At 32.6% G+C, this 27,551-nt stretch overlaps 1 protein-coding gene across 3 annotated transcripts; it reads left to right on the top strand.

Moving 5' to 3' along the window:
* Positions 1-161: 161 nt before the first annotated feature.
* Positions 162-23,963, top strand: Asph (Aspartyl beta-hydroxylase). 3 transcript variants are annotated; one of them, XM_074137293.1, is made up of 20 exons: positions 162-389; positions 4,566-4,655; positions 6,100-6,273; positions 6,688-6,777; positions 7,140-7,886; positions 9,482-9,693; positions 10,475-10,595; positions 10,887-10,964; positions 12,603-12,833; positions 13,184-13,507; positions 13,608-13,789; positions 14,424-14,510; positions 17,215-17,449; positions 17,523-17,628; positions 18,607-18,704; positions 20,244-20,377; positions 20,478-20,605; positions 21,381-21,514; positions 22,302-22,527; positions 23,259-23,963. In XM_074137293.1, the coding sequence occupies exons 1-20, from the start codon at positions 338-340 to the stop codon at positions 23,407-23,409; spliced, it is 3,600 nt and encodes a 1,199-aa protein (XP_073993394.1). In that variant the 5' UTR covers positions 162-337; the 3' UTR covers positions 23,410-23,963. The 3 variants fall into 3 exon arrangements, with proteins under 3 accessions (XP_073993394.1, XP_073993396.1, XP_073993395.1); XM_074137295.1 differs by lacking the exon at positions 4,566-4,655 and having other exon boundaries at positions 163-389; XM_074137294.1 differs by lacking the exon at positions 10,887-10,964 and having other exon boundaries at positions 163-389.
* The last annotated feature ends 3,588 nt before the right edge of the window (positions 23,964-27,551 follow it).

The raw sequence follows: 27,551 nt of genomic DNA, 5'->3' as shown, positions 1-27,551 counted from the left end.
TTTTTTTTTAATTGAAAACATATTAATAATTTTAAATTTTAAAATTCTCTGTAAAAAAAATAACTGAAACTAGACTCAGTGAACAAAAAGTCGTCTCTATTTATTAAATATTAAAGATTTGTTTGATTATTTATATATCACGTGCAAATTATAACAATAGAGTAGGTTACAAGACGTTTTTGTCATTGTAGATTGTTCAGCGGATCAGCGGTATTTTTACGTCGGTTCGTTAAATTAAAGTTCTTTTCATTTTGCTATATGTATTAAGTTTTTCTTCAAATTTTTATAATTGTGCAGAGAACGTAGCTAACTGTAGGCTGTCATCTTCTGTCTCAAAATGTCAGGAGATGTACAGCCAAGGAAACGAAAAGATAAAAGGCGTAGAAAAGGTGAGTTGAAAGATTTTTCTATAAAATATAAAATTAATACTGGAATCAAAGGATATTAATTTGTTGCGACAAAAAACTATAAAAAAAAAAACTCGCAGGAAGTATGTTATTGATATTTAAAAATCATTAGTTTCTGAAGCTGATATCTCAAGCCAAATTTTTGATATCGACAAAAGTTTTTATTTTCGTTTTTTTTTTTTTTTGTTTATTGAAAAAAAAAGAGTAATGCTTTAATTATCTACGGACTTTTGGAAACGATCATTCCGAACTGTCCACCATCTTATATTGATATTTCATTTTCCATATATTAATATACGATGTATCTTTCTTCGTCTTCCTTGTAATGAGTTTTAAAATAAAATTTACTACGTTGTGTTTACCGCTGATGTTTCCATGTGGGGTGAACATGCTAAATGTTCAAATCTAAAATTAAACTGTTCGAAGCGAAGATTTTGTGGTTGAACATCTTAGCCCTCTTTCCATTTAGACCAGTGCCCATGATTTGAAGCGCATCCAAAAACTATTTTTAAGCTCCTTATATCTACTCCATTACGTACTTAGAGTTATTAAATATTTTTATTTTTTACAATACAATAGAATTTTATTTTGAAATGAACATTTCAGTTTTTAATTATTCACATAATCATACGCATTTAAAATAATAGGGTCATTAAAAACAAATAATGTTTTGCTTAAAAATAAGTTTAATTTAAATTAAGTAAAAAGTCAGGAACTCTCACATAAAGTTTTTTATAATTAACGAGGTTATTACCTTTGAATTTTCTTCAACTCAAATTTTAAATAGTAAAACTGTTCATTACCAAAATTACAATTGGAGAATACTCTATTCTCTTTTCTGAATACCCCAAAAACAAATTTTTCTTTTGAATTATTTAAGTAACACTTACAGAACTACATTCACATAATGTATTTTCGAAGTTTAGAAAAAAATTGTGCAAAATATTTGTGAAAGCATAGCAAAAAAAAATTCACCTGAGACCTCAAAGGTATATTTCCAGTAAAAAAAAATCAGTATAGATCATTTGACACAATTTCAATACTTCTTCTCTTTAAAGTAAGAGAAAATAATTAGTTGATGCCAGTATCTAAATTCTAAGAATAATAGCTAATGTAAATAGATGATAACAACCATCTTCGACCAGTTGGGTTCAACGCCACTACTCTACCTAAAGTTTTGATCTGAAGCATTCTTGAACTGTAGCTGTGACTTTCAATAAGTCATTGAATCGTTGACTCTGAGAAACACTGTGACATGAATCGGAATAAATGAAATCTGATAGGCCAGATCTGCGTTGTTTACACATGAGTCAATAATTCAGTCCCGTCCACAGTTCTTGAATTTTCTTTTAGTTCATTTTCGATTTACACGGTCTTGTATATATCGTGTTAGAAGAGTACTCGTTTTCGGTTCATAGAAGCCCGGCTATTTCTAAGCCAAAGCTGCGTTCCAACTGATCTTGGTAGAAGTGGGTATCCAATCTGAGAATCATGCTGTAATAACTTCGAAATAGATCATTCTCTGGTATTCTTCCTCCCTAAAAATACGGTGTGAACACTTACACGGCTTTCTTACACAATTTACGTCATTAAATTGTATTTGAACATAGAATTTGTATTTAAAAAGATAGTTGACTTCTATTTTGTAAATATTTCATTCAGTAATACCAAAATCGAGTACAGTAGCTATTCTAATTTTAAATTAGGAATTTTGGGTAAATATTTAATCTTATTAATGTTAGGTGGTAAGTTCTTACAAATCAAGGAAATAGCACTTTAGAGGGAACCATCATTCCTCCGTGTGCCCTTAATTAAGTATCCGTAATCGAACTTTTTTGGGATTGTTTTTATAGAACTGCTTACGCCCAATATGTCTTGAGCGCCATTTTTTAGAAAATCACTGAAACTAATAAATACTTGGTAAAATTAGACAATGACTTTTCTTCAAATTTTAAATTTCAGTTGCATATTTACTTTTTATTAATATTTAAGGTGATAAGTCCTTATGTTTCAAAAAATAGCATATTGGAGGGATGCCCAATTACCCCCTCAACCAGAAGTATAGGATTCATTGGCCTTAGAAGGTACATTGTACTTATTTGTAGGCTGCGTTGTTAATTTGTCCAGTAGTTATTTGTTGTCTGATGGCAAAAAGGGGTGTTTCTTCTAAAGCAAAATTGAGCTTCAAGTAAACAGACCCTCATTTCGTTTCTGAGCCTCTTTTCAATTCCAACACAGTTGCTACATCTGCTGAACATTCGTCTTTGAAATAGTGTCCCAGTAGTAGTACTAGAATTGTGTATTCCACAGTGATAGTTGGCTAAGGAAGCGCAGTTTCATTTAAGAAAGATTTTTGGTTCGTCGTTTCGGAAACTGCTGGTGTCCTTCTTCAGGGATTGCGGAAGTGAGTGTTGTGTTGTAGCGATCGTAAGCCCAACAATGTCTAAAAACACAAACAACCTTCTAAGGTCAATGAATATTACATTTTCGGTTAAAAGAAAAGCTGTATAGGCATCCCTCCAATGTGACGTCACAATTAAACGTACAAACTTAACGTTTAAAAAAAGTTTTAGTAAATAAACCGTGTCCAAGAGGAAGTGTAGATAATAAAACTTCAAAAAATACCATTTTATTTTTACTCACATATTAAATATTCTCTTTAAAAATTTACTTTCTATCTTATCTGTTGTGTAATAAATATTTAAAAGCAATAACTTTAGCTTCAATGTTCACAACAATGTAGAAATAGCTTCTTTAATTTTTAGTAATTTAACTTTAAATTTCTGTATTTAAAAATAATAAAAATTAATAAGATTTAATTACAATAATATAAAGTTCTTATATAAGTGCATGTATGTATATATATTTAATTTTATTATGTCTCATTATTATTAATAACTGAACCTGGCTAGTCGGGCATTGCACGAACACTAAATATTTTAATTAGGTACCAATATAATAAACCTTCTGTAACCTTCTCGAGAACATCATCTATTTTTTTTAAGTTAACGCAAATATTGTTTTTGGACAGATTGGAGACGGTGCGAATTTTTAAATGGTGAATGTCCGGGTCCACTATACTTTTTTTATAAATTATAATTTTGCCCTTATTTACATTCGCTATTACTGTGTTCGTTAAACTTTCTGGCTTATCATTCTAGTCGCAATACTGAGACAACGGCGTTTGATCAGCTTATATGATTAAATATTGTGATATATGAAATTTATTATGGAAACACAAATTCGGTTTTACTTGATTTTCAATAAATAGACTTTAATATAACATTGACGTTAAAAAAACGTCGGCGACACTAATAAAATGAGACGCCTAGCTTTCATTCACCTCCTGTACATCCATCGACTGTGAAAGACGTTAATTCAGTAGCCTGAAAGTCAAAAATAATGGAGGAAGTCGAATCCAAAAAATTAACAAGTGGCAAGTGACTCAGTGTCTGTGATTTCTCTTCATAATACTTTTAAGTTTTTGGCACCGTTAGAAGATTATGTAAAATCCAGGTGACAGGCTCCTGCGTTCTAAGTTCTTCTCTACCAGAAACGCTTTGCCCATGGTATTTACTCTTGTTTTATCCTGTATAAACTATTTACTCAACAGTAATCGTGCTAGAATAATCTAGATTATAAGAGCGATTTCAGCTAAAATTGCCAATTCAACTCAAATATACTGAAGCTTTAGTTCGTAAAGGATGTTTTGGAATCGAATCATAGATCAGTATGGGACCCACCGTATTTTACAATAACTTGCGCAGGAAAATAAGAAAAGAAAAATACACAGAAATATTGGTATGAACGTTATCTATTTTTATAGAAAAGGAGAGATTCGGTTAATTTTATAAGGAGAAGACCCAGTACCTGTGGAAGAACTTTACAGAAATGAGAGTCCATTACTCATTTTTAGCCAAAATCATCCCATCTTCTAAAAAAACATAGTTTCTTCTTAATATTACTAATTTATGTCGCATTCTTCAACAGCCAATAAGTTTCTTGAAATTTCTACTTAGCATTTTATATTTTGTAAGAAATTTCTTCTTGTTTTATTCTATTAAAATTTCCTAATTTGGGGGTGTTAATTTTAATCAAAACGCCATTCGTAAAAAATATTTAGTTGCGATTTTTACTTTGTTTTTCCATACTAATTAGGACAACTGGAAGCGAGAAGAAGCGAAGAGTATGCTGAGGAAAGGATTAACTTGAGAAAGTTCAGCGAATCTTCTCAACCACCGACTCCAGGTCTAAATACTTGCTGACCCAGATTATCTCTCCCTTTGGGGAGGTTTCAATTTTGCAGTGTTTCAACCATTCCTCATGTATTTTTTTGTCGTTATTCACTTTTATTCCACAATTACATTTTTTATTATTTTCAATTAATGCAATTACCTTAATTTTTAAAATAAAAGATAAAAAAAAAACAATAAAAATTGCACATTTTATCTTAAATTTAAATTTAAGATAAAATCAACTCTCTTTACAATATTTCAAAGCCTTATTATCATTTTCCCCGCGTACATAAGGGGGTTTTCAATTTATGTGAATTATAAAACAACCAGTAATGGCTACTTTAACGGTAATCGATATTCACTTAAATATTAACACCAGTTTTGACGTGTCTCCGGGAAATCTATTTTTTTTTTCTCCCTGTTACAAACAAAACAAAATTTAGACCATTTTAATCATTGACCGGTGATCCACATAATTTCATTTAATGAAAAAAAAAATCCTTGAAGACATCACTTTCTCTTCTCTGCAGAGCCGAATGTTTAGCCATAACGAGTCTTTTACATTGATTCGGCGCCCTGTACCATTTCCTCCTTTTCTTGATAAATCTTGACGAAACTAATTGAGGAGCGAAATTCACCTTTAAATTTGTCTATTTGTTGCATACTTGTCTTTGTTTTTTTTTTAAAAATGGTTTGATTTGATCCCTAGATTATTGAATGTAGAGCTTAAAAACTCATCTTTCTCTGTTTGCCAAACGTTTCGAGTCGAAGGAGTGCTAAGTGAAAACATTTGGTGTGGAAATTGTACCCTTTTATGGATACAGCCAAGTAACTGCAATTATTGAAGTAAAAATTCACATATCAATTAATTATTGAACAGAGACAAATAAATTTAACCAAATGTTTAATCACAATTAACCCAAGACTACAGCGTTATCAATCGCCATTGTACTCATCTGATATTACCTCCACATACTCGCAAATAGCACTGTGCACTCAATCTTGCCAAAAGGTTTTCCAAATGGAGGATAAAGAGTTTTCAAGACGTGCATTTGTTGCATACCAAAGTTTCCACCATATTCCAGTAATCAATTCATACTTATCGGAACCCTTTTTGCTCAGAAATCCCCTCCCCCCACAATAGATTGCACTAATTAAAAGAAACGCACGCAGAACGTTATTGTAAACCTCTATCTACCACCCTCAATTCCATGTTATTGCCATCTTCTTTTCAGATCTTCATCCTTAATGTCTTAGCTTAGAATAATATGTTGCTTGAATTTACTAACTTTGCTTTGTGTGCTTTCATTATAAATTTATTTATAAATTTACGCAATTTATTTTTTATAGGTTATTGGGCGAACTATTTTTTTTTTTTGAAAATGTTGTAATTTGTAACTGTCCGCAATGTTGCGATAAGTATCTAAAGCTAATAATTTTTTTAATTTATTTTATAGAAGATGAAGAACTATTCGGACATCTTAAGAATCCAACTGATGAAGTGATACACATTCAAAAGGAAGCTGGTTTAGGTGGAAATATCTGTACCAAAGTTATATTCTTTTTACTATTAGGTGCCATCGGAGTAACCGTAGGAATTATTCTAGTAAAATATCAAGGCTCCACGGATGGTAAGTACTATTGAAGGTTTTGTTTTTAAACGCTAGTCTAAGATTTCATTTACATTGACATTGTTTCGATTTAGAGTGGACATTTGAATTTCCATATTTACCGATTATGCGGGTTGATTCCATATTAATCTACTGCGGATTTTTTTTTTTGCCTATGCCTTACCATTATCTTAGACCTCTGGCTCCGTTTCTCCGATGAAATCCTCCCAACTTTTTGAACTACTTTATCGTCGTCTATTTCTTCTTCGGTCCCTTTTTCGGAACTTACTTTCTAGTCAATTTTGACCATTTTATTTGGTCGTACCATTCCTTAAGATAGAACTGAGCTCAGGCTGCTCAGTGAAAAAGACATTTGCTTTTTATAAGCTTATTGAAAGTAAAACTTTACTTAAAATAGTGTTGTGGTTTTTGCAGAGGATGTTGTTTATAACGATGAAGCTCCTTGGAATGTTGCCATTAAGCAGTGGATTGAATATTTGCCGGTTGTTCCAGAATTTTTACGAGGTAATTCATTTTTACAGTGTTTGTATTGGTTATTCTTTCTTCTATATATGAGATTGAATTATGTCGTCATAGAATTAATTGTGCAATTTTTCTGATAACAAAGTATATTTTAGCGGAAACAAAATAGCTTAGTTTGAAACATAAGACGGGTTCCCTTTCCCTACGCGCTGAACCATATGGTAGCTTATTGTGCCGACCCCGCTTATGTGGTTAAGTAGGTGGAACCCTGTTTCAAGGGCCAGGATCTTACCTACATTTTCTATTACATTATAGAGCGAAATTTAAAGAATAGGTTTAATTTTTTTTTCCTGATTAATCATAACTTATCTTTGATTGATTTCGATTTTATTATTATTAAAAAGGTGAAACAGATGATCACCACAATCACTCACCTGCGCACTCCGAAGAGGAACATGAAGAGGAGGAAGAAGAAGCGCATGATACAGGAGGTGGAGGAGAGTTAGAAGCTGGTGAAAGTTGGCTTGATATTGGACAACAATGGCTCAGTGAATGGGAATTTGATTTTAGTTTTGGTGCCAGCTCCCCAGACGTTAGAGAAGGTGATGAAGAAGAAGGTGAAAAGAAAGTTGATGAAGATGATAAAAGTGGAGAGGAACAAGGTGATGAAGACAATGATGAAGAAGAAGGAAATAGTGGAAAAAGTGAAGAACTAAAAGAAGAAAAGGATGATGAAGAAGAGGTAAAAAGTGAGGAACAATATCTTGAAGGTAAAAGTGAAGAACAAGGTAATGATGATGATGATGAAGAAGAAGAAGAAGATGATGACAACAGAAGTGTAGAACAAGAGAATGAAGAAGATGATGAAGAGGAATCTAGAAACCGAGATGATACTGAGGAAGAGAAAGAACAAAGCGAAGAACAAGATGATGACAATAAAGAAGAGGAAGAAGATGTAAGTTTAGAAGATCTGGGCCGCGATCTGGATGATGAATATGAAGAGGCCGAAGATGAGAAAAAAAAGCAAGATGAAGATGAAGAAGATGCCAGCCTGGAAGATTTAGGAAGGGAATTAGAAGAAGATGTGTCCGAAGAATTAGATAAGGAATTGTCTAAAGAGGAAGAAGAAGAAGAAGAAGATTTGGAAGATAGTAAGCTTGATTCCGTTGTGTGGTGTGATTCTGATTGCTCTTTCTAACAGTTTCTTTCTATTTTTGTTTTGGAGTTAGTTTTATTTTTTCTTCAAATTATTTATTAGTATAATATGAAGCATCAGATTAGTGCACGCTTATCGAAAGAATATTGAATGATAATCTTTCCTACAATCAACACATTTCACTATGTTTTGATATCACCAAATATTTCACCACAGCAGACTCGGTTCTGCCAAACCATCAAACACTAAACTTGCTAGTACGGAATAGGTGGGAAAATGTACGATGATAGAGGTGATGGCTAAAATTATATCTCAGCCTGTCTCTTCTGGAAATTTTCAAGATTAGACTTTTTTAAACATTAATTTCCATGTGCTCCCGATCAAACTACAACAGATTGGGACACTTGGGGGGAAAAGTGCGGCAGGTTTGCCTGTAATGTGCCATTGCAGAGCAATGTACACTTGTGGAAAGTTAATGGAGATTAAAAATTAAAAAAAAAAACAGCCCACCCCCCATCTATTGACTGAATTTTTGGGTTTCCCCCCCTAAAAATTACGAATTTTGTGCCCACATTACAGACGTGTTACGCTATATTAGATGAAATACTGTTTCAGCTCAGTTTATGTAAGCAGGGTTCGTAGGGAGAAAGATTATTTCTTCCCATAATGTCTATTTTAGAATTGGACGTTGCTAAAACGTGCATAATATTTATGAGTATCAAATTTCCAATGAAAATTCCGCACTGGAAAAAAGTCAGCCGGTCGGAAATGTGACTGGTGTACGAAACGACTTTTTAGAGTTTTCTGTTGCTTTCTAGGCAGCAGCCAAGTGAAGGGCACTTGGACTAAGTGTATGTTAGAGGTTTTGACGCTTAGAATGAATATTGATTTGGTGCGCTTCTTGGGACAGCTGGGTGGTCTCTTACCATTTTACCACCGATTAGAGCCGTTGTTCCTCCCCAAAAAAAGGTTCTAGGTGAGAGTCGTGAACATGTGTAATATAAATCAATCATCCTTTTAGTAGAAACTCTACATTTCAAGAGGATTTAATTACCCAAGTACTGTAAAAAAAAAAAAAATCGTGAGAGATTTATTCTAGAATTTTTTTTTTTAGAAAATTACATAGGTTTCACACAATAATTTCGTAATCACTAGATTTCCCAAGTTTCCAACAAATGTAAAACAACATTTTTGAAAGTAGTCATTTGTCTCCAAATTTTCATTTAAAAATATTGAAAAGGTTTCAAGACTTAGGAAAAATGCAACCACACACACGAGAATTTTTACATTTTTCATTTGATCATCGTATCTATGCCGATGTAGTTTTGTTGATTTTTGTAATAAGTTGTATGAATAAGACGATCAACTCTTGTACAACTGTCCCACCGGACAGTATTAATCATCATTATTAATGATTTTTATTTTTTAGTATAAAAACAAGAAATTTCTGTAATTTTTGTTTGTTGACTTCTCGACTAATTTGCTAAAATTAATCATTTGAGTTATAATAAAGCGAGGAGAGTTTCTCGTAACTGGCATTTTATTTTTTTGTGCAAAAAGTTAAAAGTTGTTTATTTTTTCTGTTATCAGTTCTTTTTAAACATGGCAGTTCCGAACCAGATCGAGGTCCCCAAGGAGAGGAAGAAGCGGAAGAAGAATATGAAGAAGAGAGTTCGGTGGGAGAAGGAAATGAAGAAGAATCTGCTGCCACTACTGCCGATGATATAGATGAACATGCGACCGCAGATAGAAGCGAAGAGGAACTCTTTCCTGAAGCTATAGAAGCTCTCAAGCTTGAAGCGGTAGGTTGCTATTTTTATTTTATGGAGTCGGGTGTTGGTAAAGAAGTATGGATTTGAAAATGGATGATCCCCAGTTCGAATCTCGCGTGTAGCTACTTTTTATTAGTTGGGAAAAATATTAATTTGTAAAGCCTGAAAAAAATAGGCGATTACTTTACTCTTTTAGTTGACTACTTTTTGTTACGTTTCGAAAGAAGTATTTTCTTTCCAGTTCTCTAGTTTCACTGGAAATACATGTTTCGGGTTCCCTGGGTACAAAAAAAAGTAGTTTAAACTATTTGGCCTCAGCTCAGCACAGACTAAAAACTGCTAATCCCCGAAAGTTCAAATATGCGTAATTTGAATCCGCAATGCTGGACTATATGGAAAGATTTTCTCCGACATAAAAATCATTTCATTTTGAAATCATTAAAATGTCATTTTGTTATGTATTGGATGGTGCCATCATTTTTTAAACGTTAAGGAGGATGATTAGGCAAATTTGAAGTTTAAAGGAAAAAATTTAGCTAGAAGTTTCTAATTACATTCTGTTTGTGTAGATTTGCTTGAAAATTGCTACCACTTAAATAACTTGGTTCACTTTATCATGATCATTTGTCTGTTTTAGGAAGCACTTCAATGTACGTATAGTTCTAGAAACTCATAGGTTGTTGGGGAAAATTACATTTTTCAAAATCTTTGAGTTCGAACCGTTGAACTTTTGGCATTATAGTGAGGAAAAGTCTTGAGTACAGCTGATTTTTAAATATCTTCGTACAAACTTTTTGTTTTTTTTTAACAGTCGGAACTTTTACGAGCTCAAGCAGAAGCTGCAGTGGAAAAAGAAGCTGAACAGGAACGTAAGAATGATGTGGAGGAAGATGAACCTAACCAACCAGAAGACGAAAATGGAACTGACGGAAGTGAGTGCTTTTGATTTACATTTCTTTTTATTTACTTCTTACCTTTATTAAGAGAAAAAGAGGATTAATATTAAATATGTGCTAAATAGAACATACACAAAGAATATTCTATTATTCCATTTTATTTATGAAAATAAATCATTGAATTAAAGGGAAATGCAAAAATAAATTTTATAAAAAATAGAGAACCTTTCGTTTTTTTAAAAAAATGTTTTTTTCAAAAATTCCAAACATTTGAATTTACGTAAGAAGGGATAAGTTTTAAGTACATTTTACTCATAATGTTTTCAGTGGCTTTAAAATTTGGAGTGGGAGTTGCCTTGGTCGTGGTGGCCCATATGGTGCTGGTAAAGAAATGGAACAGTTGGGGTTTGTAAAGCATATTGAACTTTGGTTATGACTAAGCTGCAAGCAAAAAAAAAATCGATTCGCCTTTTAGTCGATTGCCTTTACTAGTCGATAACATTGTACTGCATCACTAGCTAACATAGAATGTAAAGGGCGAGGAATAGCAAGGCCAGTTCGAGGAATACTCATTGTTTTCCTTATTCGGGGAAAAAAATCCACTTGAATAAGCAAAAGAATCTGGTGCGAACAATCTCTTATGACTTTCCCGATGTTACTTGAATTATAAGTAAAAATCTTATGTTTATGACTGTTCAGCCAATCTCTGGATCCAGACCACCACCCAATACTTCCACCAGTTTTTTCTCTGGTCTGCTGCAACAATCCAATAGCAGATAACTAGTCTTCGGTCACCAACTATCTCAGCTTTGTTTACCACTAGTGCAGCCTGCCAAAATACATAAAAAAAAATTGGTAGCAGTCCTGTAGGTTAAAAAGTTTGCACAACCCTGCTTTATATCTTATGCATCAAACTTGTTCAAATTATTACATAAATAATATTAAAAGTTTCCAAGCGGTAATATTGACTGATTAAACTGCATCAATTATATTAATGCTTCACTTCAATATAATTGTCAACGTCAAAGGATGGAGAATGTTGGTGGACCGTAAGTCGTGTTAGGTTTCACACCAGATTTTTACTTAAAACAAAAAATATCTTAGCAAGATTTCCTGGACAAGACTGAAAAAAAATCATTTAAAATTATGAACAAATATAAATAAGTATTTCTCGCCCAAATTTTAAGCCTTTTTAAAAAATAGAAAAAAAAAGAAGAAATCCAGCCAATAAATTCACTTTTATAAAAATCGTGCTTCTATTTATTTACACACTTTATGTTGTAACTAACACTAGTTTTGTTTTTTCGTTTTTATGTTTTATGTTTATGTATAGTTACTTTGTTTTTTGTAATTTTGTTTTTGCATTTCCCTCACGCCCATTTTTATTTTGTTGTTCTTATTTTTGCTTTTGTTTTGAATGGTTTTGTTTGGATATTTTCTTAGTTTGTTCGCAGACAGAAATAGTTGCTTTTTTCACTAACAATTCAAACTTGCTGTTAAAAAAAAAATTCTTAAAATGCTATTAACATTTTTATTTTTTTATAATTTACTTTATCAGATTATATTCCAGTTATATGAATGACATGTCTAACGAAATATTGGGAACATTACTTTGTTAGGTACTGTAAAAATAGGGATATTTTTGTAATCTCCTTCAGGAATATTTAAAAATGTTCGGCAGAAAAATCTGTTTTTAGATTTTTTTTAAAAATTTGGCACAATCATCCTTGTTAACAAACTGTCCATCTGAGAGTTCCATTATTATAGTTCAATAAGAGTATTTTAACTGTGATTTAAAAAACCTACAGTTAGCGCTTCCTCCTGACGAATTCGCCAGGTGTTACATCCTGAACATTACAAAGCAAGATTATACAAAATCTTTTCTTCTTTAAGTCGCAAAGGAATTAAACTTTTTTCATTCAAAGAAAAAGATTGAATTAAACTTTTTTCTTAATACAAACCGAGAAATTATACACTTTTTCTATGGGAATTTTGTTCATAGCTTGGAGATATTTTAAGTAATACATTAATTCTGATGTATAGCCGAAACAAACGAACCGATTACTGAAATAAAATCAAAAGAAGAGTTCACGGAAGCGGAAGTTACCAGTAGAGAAGTGCCAGGTTTTGAAGCGGTACGAGTTCCTGCTTACACTACAGCACCACCAGCACCTCCACCTTCGGCACAAGAAGAATTTGTCCAAAAGGTGTATCCTGTGCCAGCATCTGCACCTACTGCTGAACCAACACCGAAGCCCCAAGTGGTCAAATCAGGTGAATAGTTTAAATTGAAATATTCTACTTATTTTCACTCACTACTGTGGCACTGCTTTCTATTTTGATTTTTTTAAAATCTTGGGTGAATAGAAAAACACACGGTTACCCCTCCTATTCTTATAGTTAGCATAACAATTGTTTGATCTCATAGAGTTGCGCAAAGGAAATATTGTTCGAGCTTCCTGCAACTTTTTTCGTTTCCACACACGTTTTTCCTAAAAAAGTTTTTTTTTTTTTAGGATTTGGGGACCTTAAAACGTGTCATGCGCTTTATCGCACTTCATCTAATTAATTTAATTTCTTCCGATTCATTCAATAATTTTCACATACCGAACTTATATTTTCAGCGGAACCTGAACAAGTATCAGAAGAAGAAGAGGAGGAAGAAGAAGAAGAAGAAGAAGAAGGGGAAGTCGCTGAAATAGAAGGTGGGGATGATGAGATTGACGAAGATATAGGTCTCAGTCCGAAGAGGTATCAAGAATTATTAGAAAAATATGGACAACCTACGCCTGAGAGTAGCGATATTGAACAGTCAGACGATGAACCACCAGAAATTCGAGAGTATTCTGACGGTGGTGAAGCAGAAAGTGTTGGTGAAGAGGAGAGTGCAAATGAACTGGAAGAAAGCGAGCCGGAGGAAGTTGAAGAGGAAGAAGAAACTTATATAAGTAAGTGTTTAATAAGTATAAATAAGTTTTACCTGCTTTTGATAAAACTTAATCTATAGTTCTATTGTTAGAACTTAATTTTTATTAATAATTTGTTTAGAGGTGGAAAAGCCGGCAACAGCTCCTGCAGCTGAAGAGGTGGAATCTGAAGAAGAAGAAGAGGAAGAAGAAGAGGAATCAGAGGATGAACCACCGCCACCGCCACCTCCAACGGCGGCGAAGAAGCCTGCTAGTACGACGACCTCTTCTAGAGAAAGAGGCGGTCCCAAAGACCTTGAGGAGGTAATTCAAACTTATCGACTTACCAAACTGTTGATTACTTCAAATCTTGATCTTCAGATGCTTGTATCCACAATGGTGAATCATATCGTTGATTTTATCCGTTATGCTTATTGAAAGTTCAGCTTTAGTTTAAATTGAGTTGTCACAACGTCTAGTCTGTTTACAAGTGATCTAAGTGCTTAAATTTGAAAAATTACAGTTTATTTGGATCAAAATTCATAAATGGGTTTATGCTGCTCCAAAACTTTTCAGCCAAGGTCATTCAGATTTTTTATGAAGTGCCTACTGAAATGTAGCATCCTGAATGTCTTGTTTGCATACAAAAGGCACCTTTAATTGGGGGCGGGGAATGACTTTTTTTTAAAAAAAGTTACCGAATCTGTAAAGTAAATGAATGCTTTATTAATAATATTGCTATTAAAAGTTTATTTATTGTAGCGTGATGAATATTGTATGCTGTATTATGAATTAAACGTAAGTTAAGAATAATCGGCTACTGGCTGTAAGCTTACGCCAATTAAGGAACTGCTACTGAGTATCAGGTTGGAATGAAATTCACGGCACACAACGATGGGATGTTAAAAATCTTGCAAATGTTTATTATTTGTCTAATATTTTACAATTCATGTTTTAGGATTATCCAAACGCAGAAATAACAAATGCTGATGACTGGACGATAAGAGAAGAACTTGACATGGCCGACGAAGAGTTCAATTTTGATGTAAGTTTTTTTTCATTTTAATTTATAAAAATCATTATGTACCTACTACTGCGTCCATCTTTTGATAAGCAATCAATTTTTCAAGCCGATTAAAGAAAAGAAAACAAAAGTTAATGTAAGTATTTTTAAATTTTTCATTTCCAGGAGTTCTACTATTGAAAAAATTTCAACCCCTTGAAAATATCCCTTCGCTAGTTTGTCTGCCTTGGTATTTTCCAAATTCCCCCCAATTTTGGCGTCCTTGATTTGTTTTCCCCCTTTTTTTTTGCTCTGATATTACTTGATCGATTATACCCATGCAATTAGTTGAGCTAACCCTAAAACATAGTTTGTAGTGTGGAGTGTGTTTATTTTGTATAATTTTATCTTTTAAATGTATATTTATTTAACAATATGCAAGATTTTATTTGTATTCATCATAAAAAATTAGGTATATGAAAAAAAAATCTTTTAATTATTGAAAAATAATACGATCGAATTGTGAAACATGTCTCAGGTAAAAATTAACTAAAAATGTACATAGTACACTTCTTTTTAATTTTTTTCATTTAGGCGATTGTAAATATATTTATTAATAAGATAATGAATAATTTCGTTAATTATTTTATAAATGACATAATTACATAAAATTGGAAAGTCTATAGTAAAAACTTTTTCACCCACAATTTACCATCTTTTAAAAGTTTTTACTCGGGTTTCCAATTTTTTTTGATCGTGTCATTGTTATTATTACTTTTCTTTTAGATTAATAGATTTGGATTGTTAATATTATTTATTATTTCTTTAAAAAAAAGTGCATTAAATTATTTACTTAAATAAGTAGGACAGTTACAGGTAAATAGCATTTTTTATTAGCGATGACAGAACGGATATAAAAAATGTGTTAGATGTGTATGAGTTATTGTTTAAAAAAAATTATTAGTTATATGTTTAATAATTTAAGTTAAAGTTCGTTTCAGATCCTAAAAACTAATAGATTCCTTCCTTTTAGTACAAACCTTCAGAAGTAAATAAACAATATGGTTAAAAGTAACAATTCGATGTAGTAGTTTTGTATTAGTAACTGGGGCTCCAAAATTTACAAAAAACGGAGTTTTAAAAAATTGTCACCAAGATTTAGGGAGGATGTCAGCATGCACCTAGCCGGAGAAATGTTTGAGCATCCCAATAAAAGTTTTCAAATGACTTATCTAGACATCATCCAAATATACTTTCTTTCTTTTAAAAGCTAATAAGAAGAAAATTTATATAAAGTAGGACTGATTTAAAAAAAAAAATCAAATTACCGAGGTAGCTACTGGACTTGGACATCGCGTAGTCATGCCATTCGAATACCAACAAAAGAGGAACGTGGACGGGTCAGAACATCTTAGAAATGTAGTGCCAACGCTATACCCCAAAGCATGTCCTTCTTAAGTTCCCTGGTGACCATTTTGGCCATAGGCTAGAGTAATTGCGGTGAACTAATTACTTGGCAGGATTTGGAAAGTTATCTTGTACAATGGCATCGCGGACATTGTAACTTCACAGAGAACAACTTAGCTAATAGAATCGGTAATGGTAATGCTAATCTTCTTCAATTTGTATCCCATTTTAATGCAGTAATCTAATAACTTTTGGTATCAAACTCACTTCGAAATGAATTTGCAAAAGAACAGGTATAATGCGACATCCTTAAGGGAGGTCCTTTACTTTTAATAGAAATTTTCTTGACCCAACTTGTTTAACGAATATGAAAACCACTCCAAGAGTATGCTGTTATTTCGATACTGCCCTACCAGTTATCTTAGGTATCTTGATCGCTATCTGTCTAATGAATACGAAGACAAGGCCTTGAAAAATGAAAATTATTTTTCAGCAGTTTCTTATAGAGTTTTTTCAGCAAAATTATTATTATTTTTCTTTTTTTGGAGTAACCGTTGTAATCAATGATTAGATATTTGTTATACGGGGATTACATAGATGAGTCTATGTAATAAATTTTTGTGCTTTTGATGGAACAAACTATAGCGTCATGATATGTAAGCAGCGATTCTTTAAAGCATTGTTGAGTGGTCCAGCCAGCGGACGTTCTTCGTCCGATTGATCCATCAACGTCTTCGTTTGCTTTGATCTCTGCATGCTTTTTGATCCACGTATCCTTATTGCGGCCTGCCAGCTGCATTTTGTTGTCAGTAATTGCAGTACGCGACCGAGACTTTAAATGTGGAAGTCGAAAATGGCTTTTAAAAAAAACTAAGATGGATTATAGCCGTTGATTTAATGAATTCGGTTTAACTGAGAGTAACATGTAAAATAAACAAATAACCTGCTTTTTAATTTTTTTTGAAATATTATGCTTGCTAATGTTTTTTTCTTTAAATACTTTTAAAACCTTTTGAGCATAAAAGTATTCCAAGTAATTTATTTTATAATTTATTGTTTTTAATGGAATAACGCAATTTTCTCAGACATTACTCTGATGAGACGATTAGCACACTAAACAATGTTTTTCATTAACTTTGTGGTTTTTCTTTAGAAAGTCACCTTTAATTTGCCACTTGTTATCCATAAAATTTACTAGCATCAATTATGTTGATTATTTTTTATTTTAACATTTGGTTTTTTGTGTTTTTGGCTGAATTAACGGTGCATTATTTTTCCTTGTGTCCCCTCATTATATTCACCTGCTCACCACTTCCGTCCTGGGCTACAACCAATACAGCGTATTCAAAGCGCCATGGACAAATTTACTGTGGTCTTAACTAGACAACCCAAATCGCCCAGAGCATTGTACGGTGTGGCACGTGCTTTGGATCTACAAGCTGAAGCGAAAAGCAGTAATATAATACTTGATAGATCTATTGATGCGTATATGGCTGTCATCAGGGCACCACAAGTTCCAGATGAATTGTTTCGCCGAGCCGCTGAACGTCTTATAAACAGATTACGATTCAGAGGTAAGGTTAAAAATAAAAAACTTTAGCATTTTAAATTAATATATGTTTTTTACAAATACTTGTTTCCTTCTAGGGCAGCATATGAAAGCAGTACCCGTACATAGAGAACTAATCAATCGTTTCAACAATAGCGTGCAGTACAGGAACGACCTTGCCATCAATTACCTTATGGTAAACAGGTATTTCAAATTTTTGTTTGTGGTCCCAAATACCATTATGGTTTAATTTTTTTTCTTAAATCTTAGTGAAAAGGAAAGGTTTTTACCTACGATCAGAACAACTTTGATGCTTGAAATAAGTTCTCATGAGAGAGAATTTGAGAATCGCTGTTTGTTATTCAATAAGATTCTAAGGGCCAGTAGAGAGTTGTATTAGACGAGCAAATCTGGTGTAAACACATATATTCCCCCCCATCACCAAATATTTGAGTCTTACTTGATTATTTTCAACACTATACAGTTTGTAACCGTACATTACATTGAATAGCATCCTTACAGAGAAGCCTACCCCAACTTCTAAACAAGTGGCAAGAGAAATGAGAACCAAGTTCTGTATTTATTTATTTTTTTTTTACTTAATTTTGTCAAGCTTTTGTCTTATAGATTCCGTCATCTTCAGACGGATGGGAAATATGGTCGTCAGAATTTATTACATTGCAGATTAAACTGGATAATCTTGGAGAGAAGTAGATATTTTTTTGAGATACGGTGGAATTTGAATAAAATGTATAAGTTTGAACTTTGAGAGTTAAAAGTAAGAGTAATTCATGACTTAAGATTTGTTTGTTTTACTTTGCCCCCTTCTGTTATGAAGTTCTATTATGTTATTATTCGTGCTTTAACTGTAGAGACGTGTGTATATTGGTCGATTGGCAGAATTTGAATGATCGTTGAAAACATTCTTTTGGATTGGAAAACAAACTAACTAGGTTATTAGAACAACCAGTTGGCTGTTTGAACATAAATAGAAGTGCTCAGTTCTATTCGATCTTGGAACTAGGTCTCAAAGCTCCGTTTGTGATTCAATTAAACAAAACGCAACATCATTCTTTCCTAAAAGTTTACTGTTACTCCATTAAGTTTTTTTTACTTTTTTAAAATAATACTTTTTAAAAACTTGAATTTCTTCATTGATGTTGATTGTTAATTTCGTTACAGATTGGAAGAAGCAGGAGCAGTGTTCAGAAGTGTGTTAGAGAGATGGCCTCAAGATCCAATGGCACGATCACATTACGGCCTAGTACTTAAACTTCAAGGTAACTTTCAAGAAAGCTCTTTTAAAATTAAACTGATCGCTAAAATTTCGAGTTTCCAGAATTCGTTTGATTGAAAGAGCGAATTTCCTCAACCTGTTTTTCACTCGCGATTATCTGGAATTACCATTTCAGCTGATTAAATGAAATAGACATACTAAATTACTCATATTGAATGGCTGTAAAAATTCGCATGAAATTACTGATTTTGACGTTTCTTCTAAAGTCTGGTAAAGTGAATTAAAATTCTTGATTTAAAGAACATCGCCTGGTTGGATATTTAAAGCTGTTTAGATTTTTCTTTCAATGAACATAGAGTATCTATTCGATTAATAACTCACCTAACCTATTGGGTCGAAATAGAGGAGGTGTGCGATTTCCACTCGACTAGCCTGTTTAGTTTGTCGGCATTTGTTTGTGTTTTGCTTTAGAAGTATGCAAAGAGAATGTAATCTGAAGAATTATACTACAAAAATGTTATTCAACTTTTCTACAGTAAGTGAATGGGGTTTTAACTTCCATTAATTTTTGTTCCATTGGTATGGTCGCAGAACGTATATTATGTAGAGTATATGCATTGGCGAGTATTTATTCGGAATACTTTGTCGTCGATGGATAATTGATTTATTTTTTTGTCAGATGTTTTTCTTTACAATTATTATAGCGTTGATAATACGCGCAATCGGCGCTAAATGATTCTATAACCAGCTGAAAAGCAATAAAACAGTCGATCCAATTGCTTGCAAATAAACATTGTTTATATGCGCTTAATTTCACTCCTGGTAAGAGCTGTATTGCAATCGTGTCAAATTTTTGTATTGAGTTTTACTCGTTTTGAAGTCATCTAAGTAAATAAAAAAAACAAGATGGTTTTTATAAAATATTCTGGAGTTTATTATGTGAACATGATCACAAAAACGAAAAAATATATATCTCTAGATTAATATTTCTTTTGAGTACACCAATGGACAGTATTTGGTTTTCTGTTTATTTAATTTTCTCATCTCCATTTTGGTCCCGCTTTTAAACAAATGATAAGACCCGACTGTAACTTAGCGACAACCGAAAGTACCAATATCGATTACATTTTTTCTCTTTCTTTGAGATTTTCTCGTAAATGGTGTAGATTTTTCTGAAAAACCTACACATGATTACTTGATTTATAGATAACTGCACTTATTTGAACCTTATTTTACCAGACAAATTCTTATTGACCACTGAAGGTAAGCTTGAATGGTTATTCTTCCCTCTAAACTGCTATTTTAATTGGAATGCACATGCGCACTTGAAAATGTAAGTTGTTCATATTCTGAGTAGAAAGAAAATGTTATTTGTAGAAGTGCGAATTTCCTTAATTTTCCGTGATTTATTAGAAAGCTAATACTAACATATATTTTAGACCTGGCGGGATGTGTTTAAAACTTTTTCCATGAAAATGGAATTTAGGGAGATGAGCTCGGGTTATTAAGTATGTTTATGTGTGGAAAATTCAGAGTTTGTTGAAAAATCCGCAGAATCTATCACTTTTCTTTCTTCCCTTAGGCAGGATGAAAGAAAGTATACCACATCTTTTGGCCGGAATCTCCACAGATGATCTGTCCACAAGAGATGCAAGATTATATTTTCATGTAGGAGATGCACTTGCCAGAACTGGACAGAAAGATCAAGCTATGAAAGTATAAGCATTAATTTTTGCAGCAACATTAATTATTCTTATTTTCACTAGTTAAAAAAAGGAATGTGTGAAAATTCTAATTTAATTCTATTAATTACTAGATATATGAGGATGGAGTTGCGAAAGGATTGTTCAGATCAAAATATCAGCGATCTTTGTACAATGTGGACCGACTAGCCGCCAGACCTTGGTGGACCCAATCTCAGACACAATATCAGGACTTTTTTAGGTAAAACACCCTGTAAATTTGGTATAAAATAGTTGAACCCATCAAGAGGAAATTTTCAGTATAGTTTGCTTCATTTTGAGAACAACAATCGGCTTCGTTTGTCCATCTGTAGTATATCTAAAGGTTAGGGTTAGTCACGAGTCATCCATTCCTTATATACTAGGTTTTATCCCCGCTGCCTCGAAAAGTTAAAGCAAACTAACAATTGCAACGCTAAAGGCTTATTCTTGTTCGTCGACGAGTAGGAACAAAGCCATTCATACATCTACTCATGTTCATATGTGATGTTAATACATCTACGCCCGATACATCTAAGACCACTTTTCCGTAGTCTCAGAACATTTATTTCCGGTGGTAACGAAATTCAAAAATTTGGCTCGATTGCAACACTTCTTTATCCCTAGACTATGAAAAAATAAACAAAGAAATCGTTCAATAGATTTTCTTCAACTTGGCATTTAACAATCCATTCGTTGTTACAATCCATTGTAATTCCTTACAATGCAAGGTTAATGGTGCTTTAGAGGAAAAATGATCTCCATTTCTCAACTATCTAAAAAGACATTCAGTATATCTGTCATTCTAAATCTTAAATATTCCTATGTAGCACAGTGCTAAGGCAGTAATAAGGGAAAGTCTTTAGTTTCATAAGTTATCTAATTTTTAAAATAGCTCGGTGTTACTTCGTAAATTATATTTCTGGAATATACATATTTGCTGATGTAATTTACAGTTGCAAATTAAAAAAAGAAAAGAATAACTTATAATTTTACAGAAAGTTAGAAGAGAATTGGAAGCAGATCAAAGAGGAAGGGATGAAAGCTTTGAAAATGAAAGGACTGTATCAGGACGAATCTGAAAGTTTAAGAGACTCAGGGGATTGGAAACAGTTTGAATTATATGCTCGAGGTGAATTTCTTAAAAAATTTGATTGAAGATTCATTAAGCCATAGATGTAAGCACACATTTGGATGAATGGACGACGTATTTTCTCATCCTCCGATTGCCCTGTGTATTAAGACATCTTATTATAATGAACAGTAGGATAATCTCTCATTTCTTGATGATTATTAGTGGTTTCAGAAAACTTAATCAAAACTTACTTCTGTTGGAAGTTCATCATGATGGTAATTCTTTCTCCTTCCCAGACAGTAGAACCTAGTTGTTATGACTATGGATCCTATAGTTAACCGTCAGTTAAATTCATTTAATAGTCATCGAGATGTAAGGAACTGCAAAGGAGCATCATTTGGACATTGTATTTTAGTTATACACGTGACTGGGCCAAAAAACAAAATTTTCTTTAAGAAAGGTCATTAATCGATATTTCGGCTCATCTGGTGTCCTTCTTCAGAAGCTGGGTGTTATGGAAGGACATTTCTACTTCTGAGTAATCTTCCAACTTCCAGTATTTTTTAATAATTAAATTAGTTTAATGTTATAAGCCCCTTAGGCTCAAAGGGTCACGACCATCAATTTGGAAAACACTTGTTTGTGGCAAGAATTGTCCCCATTACGCATAATATTTTATTTATTTTTATTGAAGAGGCCTCAGATTTTACGGAAGACAAGTATTCTTTTAGTATGTCGATTTAGAGAATTAAGATCTCAATACTTTCACTTGCTGCAGAAAGTAAAGGTGATTAAAGTTTTACAATATCTTTTGAATTTTGTTCATCTACTTTCTTATTTCCAGGCGTTAAATTCACTGCAAACTGCAACCAGGCACCTGTTACATGTTCGCTGATAGATCAATTTCCTCCTGCCAGGACTTGCAAAAGAGGCCAGACCAAGTTCAGCGTGATGAGCGGTGGAACTCATGTATGGCCGCACTGTGGTCCTACAAATTGTCGACTCCGAGCACATCTCGGACTGGTAGTACCCAAAGAGAATATAGCGATTAGGGTGGCCGAGGAAACCAGGTACGTTTCAAGACTTTCCTCATTTAACTTTTGCTCAAGGGGATAATATTTGAGATATTGTGGAAAATTTGCCCTATCGAGTTTCACACAGAAATTTCTGTTTCTAAGAGGCCCTCAATTCTGAAAAAGTGCTTTTCAGGAAATAGTATGTGTTTGTGGGTGAGCAAACTTAAATTAGAGATGAATTTATCCTTCATTCCGGTTATACTTCTCTACTGAATTAGTTTTCCAATTTCCATGGTAACCGTTCTAATGAAAGTTTTTTAAAACATGGTTCACACAATGCTCTCTTGAATATTTTACAACTTTAAATTCGATATAGAGGTAATTCAGCATAATGTTTGAAGAGAGGAGTGGTGTTTTTCTTTTAAAGGTGACATTTTAGTGTAATAATGGCGTAGCAATAATAAAATATTGAATAATCAGCTGAAGTAAATAGATTCCCTCTCCTCCCAAAGGAAGGTCGCAATATTTAGTTTTTGACTGAATTACCACCAATGGTTTTCAGCTTAAAATTGTTATACACGTTTAATATTTGGCTGTACGTTTCAGTGATACAATATTATTTTATGTTAATGTTTTATAGTGTTGTCCACTCTTTACTATTAACAGATTAGGTTCTTTATCTTTAGCTCTATCTAATCTTAATATCTAAATTGTAATTACTGATTTTTTTTGTTTATTCGTGGACGCAACTAAAATTAGGTCACTAATTTTTACATTTTTCTTAGAAAATGGGAAGAAGGTAAAGTGTTGATATTTGATGACAGCTTCGAACACGAAGTATGGCATAACGGAACATCAGCTCGCCTAGTACTTATAGTGGATATCTGGCATCCAGATCTGACTGCACAAGAAATACGAACACTGTCACCGATCTGAACCAGATCTGATTCATTTGGAATATATTAGTGTGCTTTATTAAATAAAATCATACCTTTCCCCTTAAATTCACACCACAAACCCATTCCCTAAAATATTTAAATTAATTTAGAAATATTGTTAATATTAAACATACACCCTTCTGTAGATAAATTTTTCCATTTTCAGTGCCAAAGAGGTATTTTTACGCTTCCGTTGTCGAATGTAATTTCAACTTCTCTATTTGTCTTCTCTTACTTCTTCAGGTTAAAATACTCATAAGAAAGAGAAAAAAAAGTATTAATCATATCTGAGTATTTGTTGAATTTTTTGCGTCTATTTGTGAAAAAGCGTAATGTTAATTATTTTAAGTTTATTGTTTTCTTTCTTTTTACGTTTTGTTAAAACTATTGAATATTTTTCGATTTAAACGAACCTGAAGTCTGAAAAAATATTGTTGAAAATAAATTATAAAAAAAAGAAAAAGTGAAAACTTAAAAATGTACTTCTGTTGTTTGTCTACTTTTTCAGAGAAATGTATTTTCGTACAAATAAATGAAGAAAAAAAAAAAAAAGTACTCGAATTTATTTTTTCAGGTTGAATTTGGTCTTAGTGATAAATAATTACACCTCATAATTTACCCAAGAGTCGCTCTCCAGAATTTAGAGTCTGATTAAACGGATGGGTCTGGGAGGGCGAGCTCTAAAGTTGGGGAGCCACAATAGATCCAAAGGGGTTGCAGTGGCGTAGGCCTTAAGGGCCGCCCTATTTAGAATCTCTTATCTCTTACACCTCATAAGCGCTAAGAACGTTCCTATGGTCGGTGTCTCACCATTTTCGAGATTTTGTTTTTTATAATATTTTTCAATTCATTCCGATTTTTTTACCATGGCTTTAACTCCTAAACAGTTAAATAAGTATAAATAAAATAATATTTAATTTAATTATTCAAAATGAAAGAATATTAAATTCTCCATAAGATGATTTCATTTAGTAAGATGACTTAGATTAGATTTAAACGGGCGGGACGGGACCTATACCCCACGGCTCCGCAGCCACAAGAGGCTTATTGTGCCTTCCCTCTAAGTCTAGTAGGTGAAACTTCCCCTTCTAAGAAGGTTGAAGGCTTTCCCTACCAGTTCCTTCTGCGCTATATTCTCCTTTGGTCTCAAAGTCCCAAAGATGTCGCAACGCAATCGAATAACAGGTGAGAGGCCGTTTCTTCCTCTTCCTGGCATAATCTGCACAACGGTTCCGAGCTAATAAGCCCTAATTTGTGCAGGTGCTTTCTGAACCTACCGTGCCCTGTGAATAGTGATCAGAGTGAAGTAAGATGACTTGAGAGATTAAAGTCAAAATTTTTTTGAAAGAAACGTTCATAAATTAATGTAAATAATTTAGGTAAAAGAATGTAATATCGTCCTTTTTTCTTCATTTTGTTTGAGGGGTGCTGTTGGGAATCAAAGAGATACTTTAAGAACAATAAATAGCGGTTAAAAAACAACAATCATTAGAATCTTTTACCTACACTAATACCTCACTTTGCGTCGTGGTTACGTTCCAAAAAAACACGACGCAAAGTGAATTAAGATTTTCTATAGCAAACCATGTAAAGATCGAAGATAGGTACCAGGGTTACGAAAATACTACTTTTTAAAAAGAAAATTGAACAAAGTAAACATTTAAAAAGCAAAAATAATATAAAATTTTATTACATACATACAAAAAAAAAAAAGTATGTATTCAATTAAAAATTAATTTGTGAAAAACAAAATTAAAATTAATCACTGTCTGATGAGTCCATAGTGGCTGTTGTCGTAAGTCGGCTTTCTTTCACAAAGAATTGGTCCAATTGGTTTGCTGAACAGCTTTTTTTTTCAACGTAAAATAAATTACCTTGTAGCAATTGATATTCGTAGCTACCGCCTGGGACACTTTAAAACTCCTTCCGCTGTCAGGATCGTTTTTTAAAAAAATCTCCATAGCTTCGTCAATCAAACACATCGCTTTGGAAATTTGTTTGGAGGTTAAATTTTGTTCTTCGGAGATTTCTGTTGAACGGTCACTGTCATCTTCTTCATTAGAGAATTCTTGGTTGTGCGAGGTTAGCAATTCATTTATGTCAGTCTCCTCCATATTCAAAATTAGACTCTAGCTAAATTAGAAATTTCATGACGAACAGCTGGTGTATTTCAATCGAACCCAAAACAACGCAACTTCGAAAATCTAACGACGCATAGTGAAAATTAGTACTAATTAAGCAGCGACGCAACTTCGAAAAAACGCAAAACGAAATGACGCAAAGCGAGGTATTGGTGTATTTACGAATCTTTTGATGTTCACTGGGTTCTATATAGAGGCGAGCTGCTCTAATTAGCCGTTTCAATAGTACGATTCAAGCACTTTTATGATATAAGGAGGAAACGTCTGACAATTTCCAGTTGGAATAATAGTACGACTGTTAGAAATTGGCTTTCAACGAGTTCGAAGGAAGTAAAACGTGCATAAGTTAGAACTTTGTAAAATGTTATAAACAAACGTCATTAGAATGTTTACACTAAATTTTTACTCTCACTTTTTACTCATCTACAGTAAAAGAAGGTTTTGCAATCGACGAGATTTTATTTTTTTTATTTTCAGTGGAAATATCAGTTTGAAGTCTCCTGAGCAGAAATAGTTTTTTTCGTAGGATATGAAAATCGTGGGAATTAGATGTAATCCAGACCCCGCCATAATATGATTTGGATGAAGAAAATCCATCAACCTGAATTAACTCTCTTAACATAGATTTTTTCATTTTTTCTAATTTTCTGGAAAATGTCTTCCAGAATTTTCAGTAAACTTCTTGTATACATTACACACACACAATACACACATCTAAAGCCTTACTGTTATCACTTTTCTAAAAAATTTACGTACTATATAATTTTACTGAGAATTAAGAAACGGCTCGAATTTTCCCACTTCAAAGAACATGTATAAGTTCAAACGTTAAAGTATGAGAAAGGGTGTGTTGGTAACACCAAAAACTTTTCATTCTAAACTTATTCAGTAAGATATTCGGGAAAAAAATTCAATCTGCATAATTAGTTTTAAATAAAAATTATTAGGAAAAAATAAATAATTGGAATCAAGAGAGATAAATTAGTAAGAGTAATTTATTTAATTGATTATCAGAACTGATATTAAAATAGACAAAGAATTTGTTCAGGCAAAAAAAAAAAATTTTTTTTAACAATCGAACATGACGATAGTTGCCCTTGAGAATAATTAAAAATAAAACTGTTACGTTTGTGCAGTTGTGTTTCTTTTTCTTTTAGAAGAATGTGATTTATTTTAGTTCTTATCAGAATATAGTTCTATATTTTTAAATATCTTTCAGCTAGATTCTTTAGAAGAAATAATATACTACTGTTTGTCACTATCTGTTATTAATATTGTCACAATAATACTTATAGATTGTGTTTAATATTTCAAAAGTAAAGAAATTTTTTTTTTTGTTTGTTACAAGCATCAAGAGAAACGAAATTACGAACACATAATGTTACATATACTTTTGTGAAATGACATTTAAAGTAGGAAAACACACGGTTATACATAAGTGTTGCAATATTTTCTTAGAATTAAAAAAAAAAATTATCATAACTAAAGTCAACATTTAGATACTACTGAATAAGGAGCAATCCTATCTTTATCATTAAATAATAAAGTGTTTCGTTTTTTAATTACATCTCCATAGTAGTTAATTGCTTTTGGAGTACACACAAAAAAAATGAAAAGATAGTTCTTCAAAACAGAATATGATTTACGAATTTTTAATCAAGATCAAGGTTCAAAAGCTTCATTAAAAAAAAAAAATTGTAGGACTTTTCTTGATCAGTGTAAAATTTTAAAAAACGTGCGTTAAGAATTCACTAAACGATCTTTACTGTCCCCCTAGATATTTTTTAGAACCTTAAATAACGAAGTTTCTTCTTGCCGTTGTAGATTTTGTGAGCGAATTGTGGTTGTCTTGTAAATTTAAATTAAATATATTGCTATTGCCTCCAAGAGAAACTTAATTTTCTATTAACAATAATTATTTTATGGAAGAAAAAAAATCAAATAAATTTAAGCAGTTGATGTCTATTCTAGGATGATTAATCGATGTATCGAATTGAAC

This window comes from Rhodnius prolixus, unplaced genomic scaffold (assembly GCF_049639745.1).
Source record: "Rhodnius prolixus isolate KJV_2025 unplaced genomic scaffold, Rpr scaffold_5, whole genome shotgun sequence".
Taxonomy (NCBI): domain Eukaryota; kingdom Metazoa; phylum Arthropoda; class Insecta; order Hemiptera; family Reduviidae; genus Rhodnius; species Rhodnius prolixus.
This window is presented reverse-complemented; position numbering and strand designations above follow the sequence as displayed.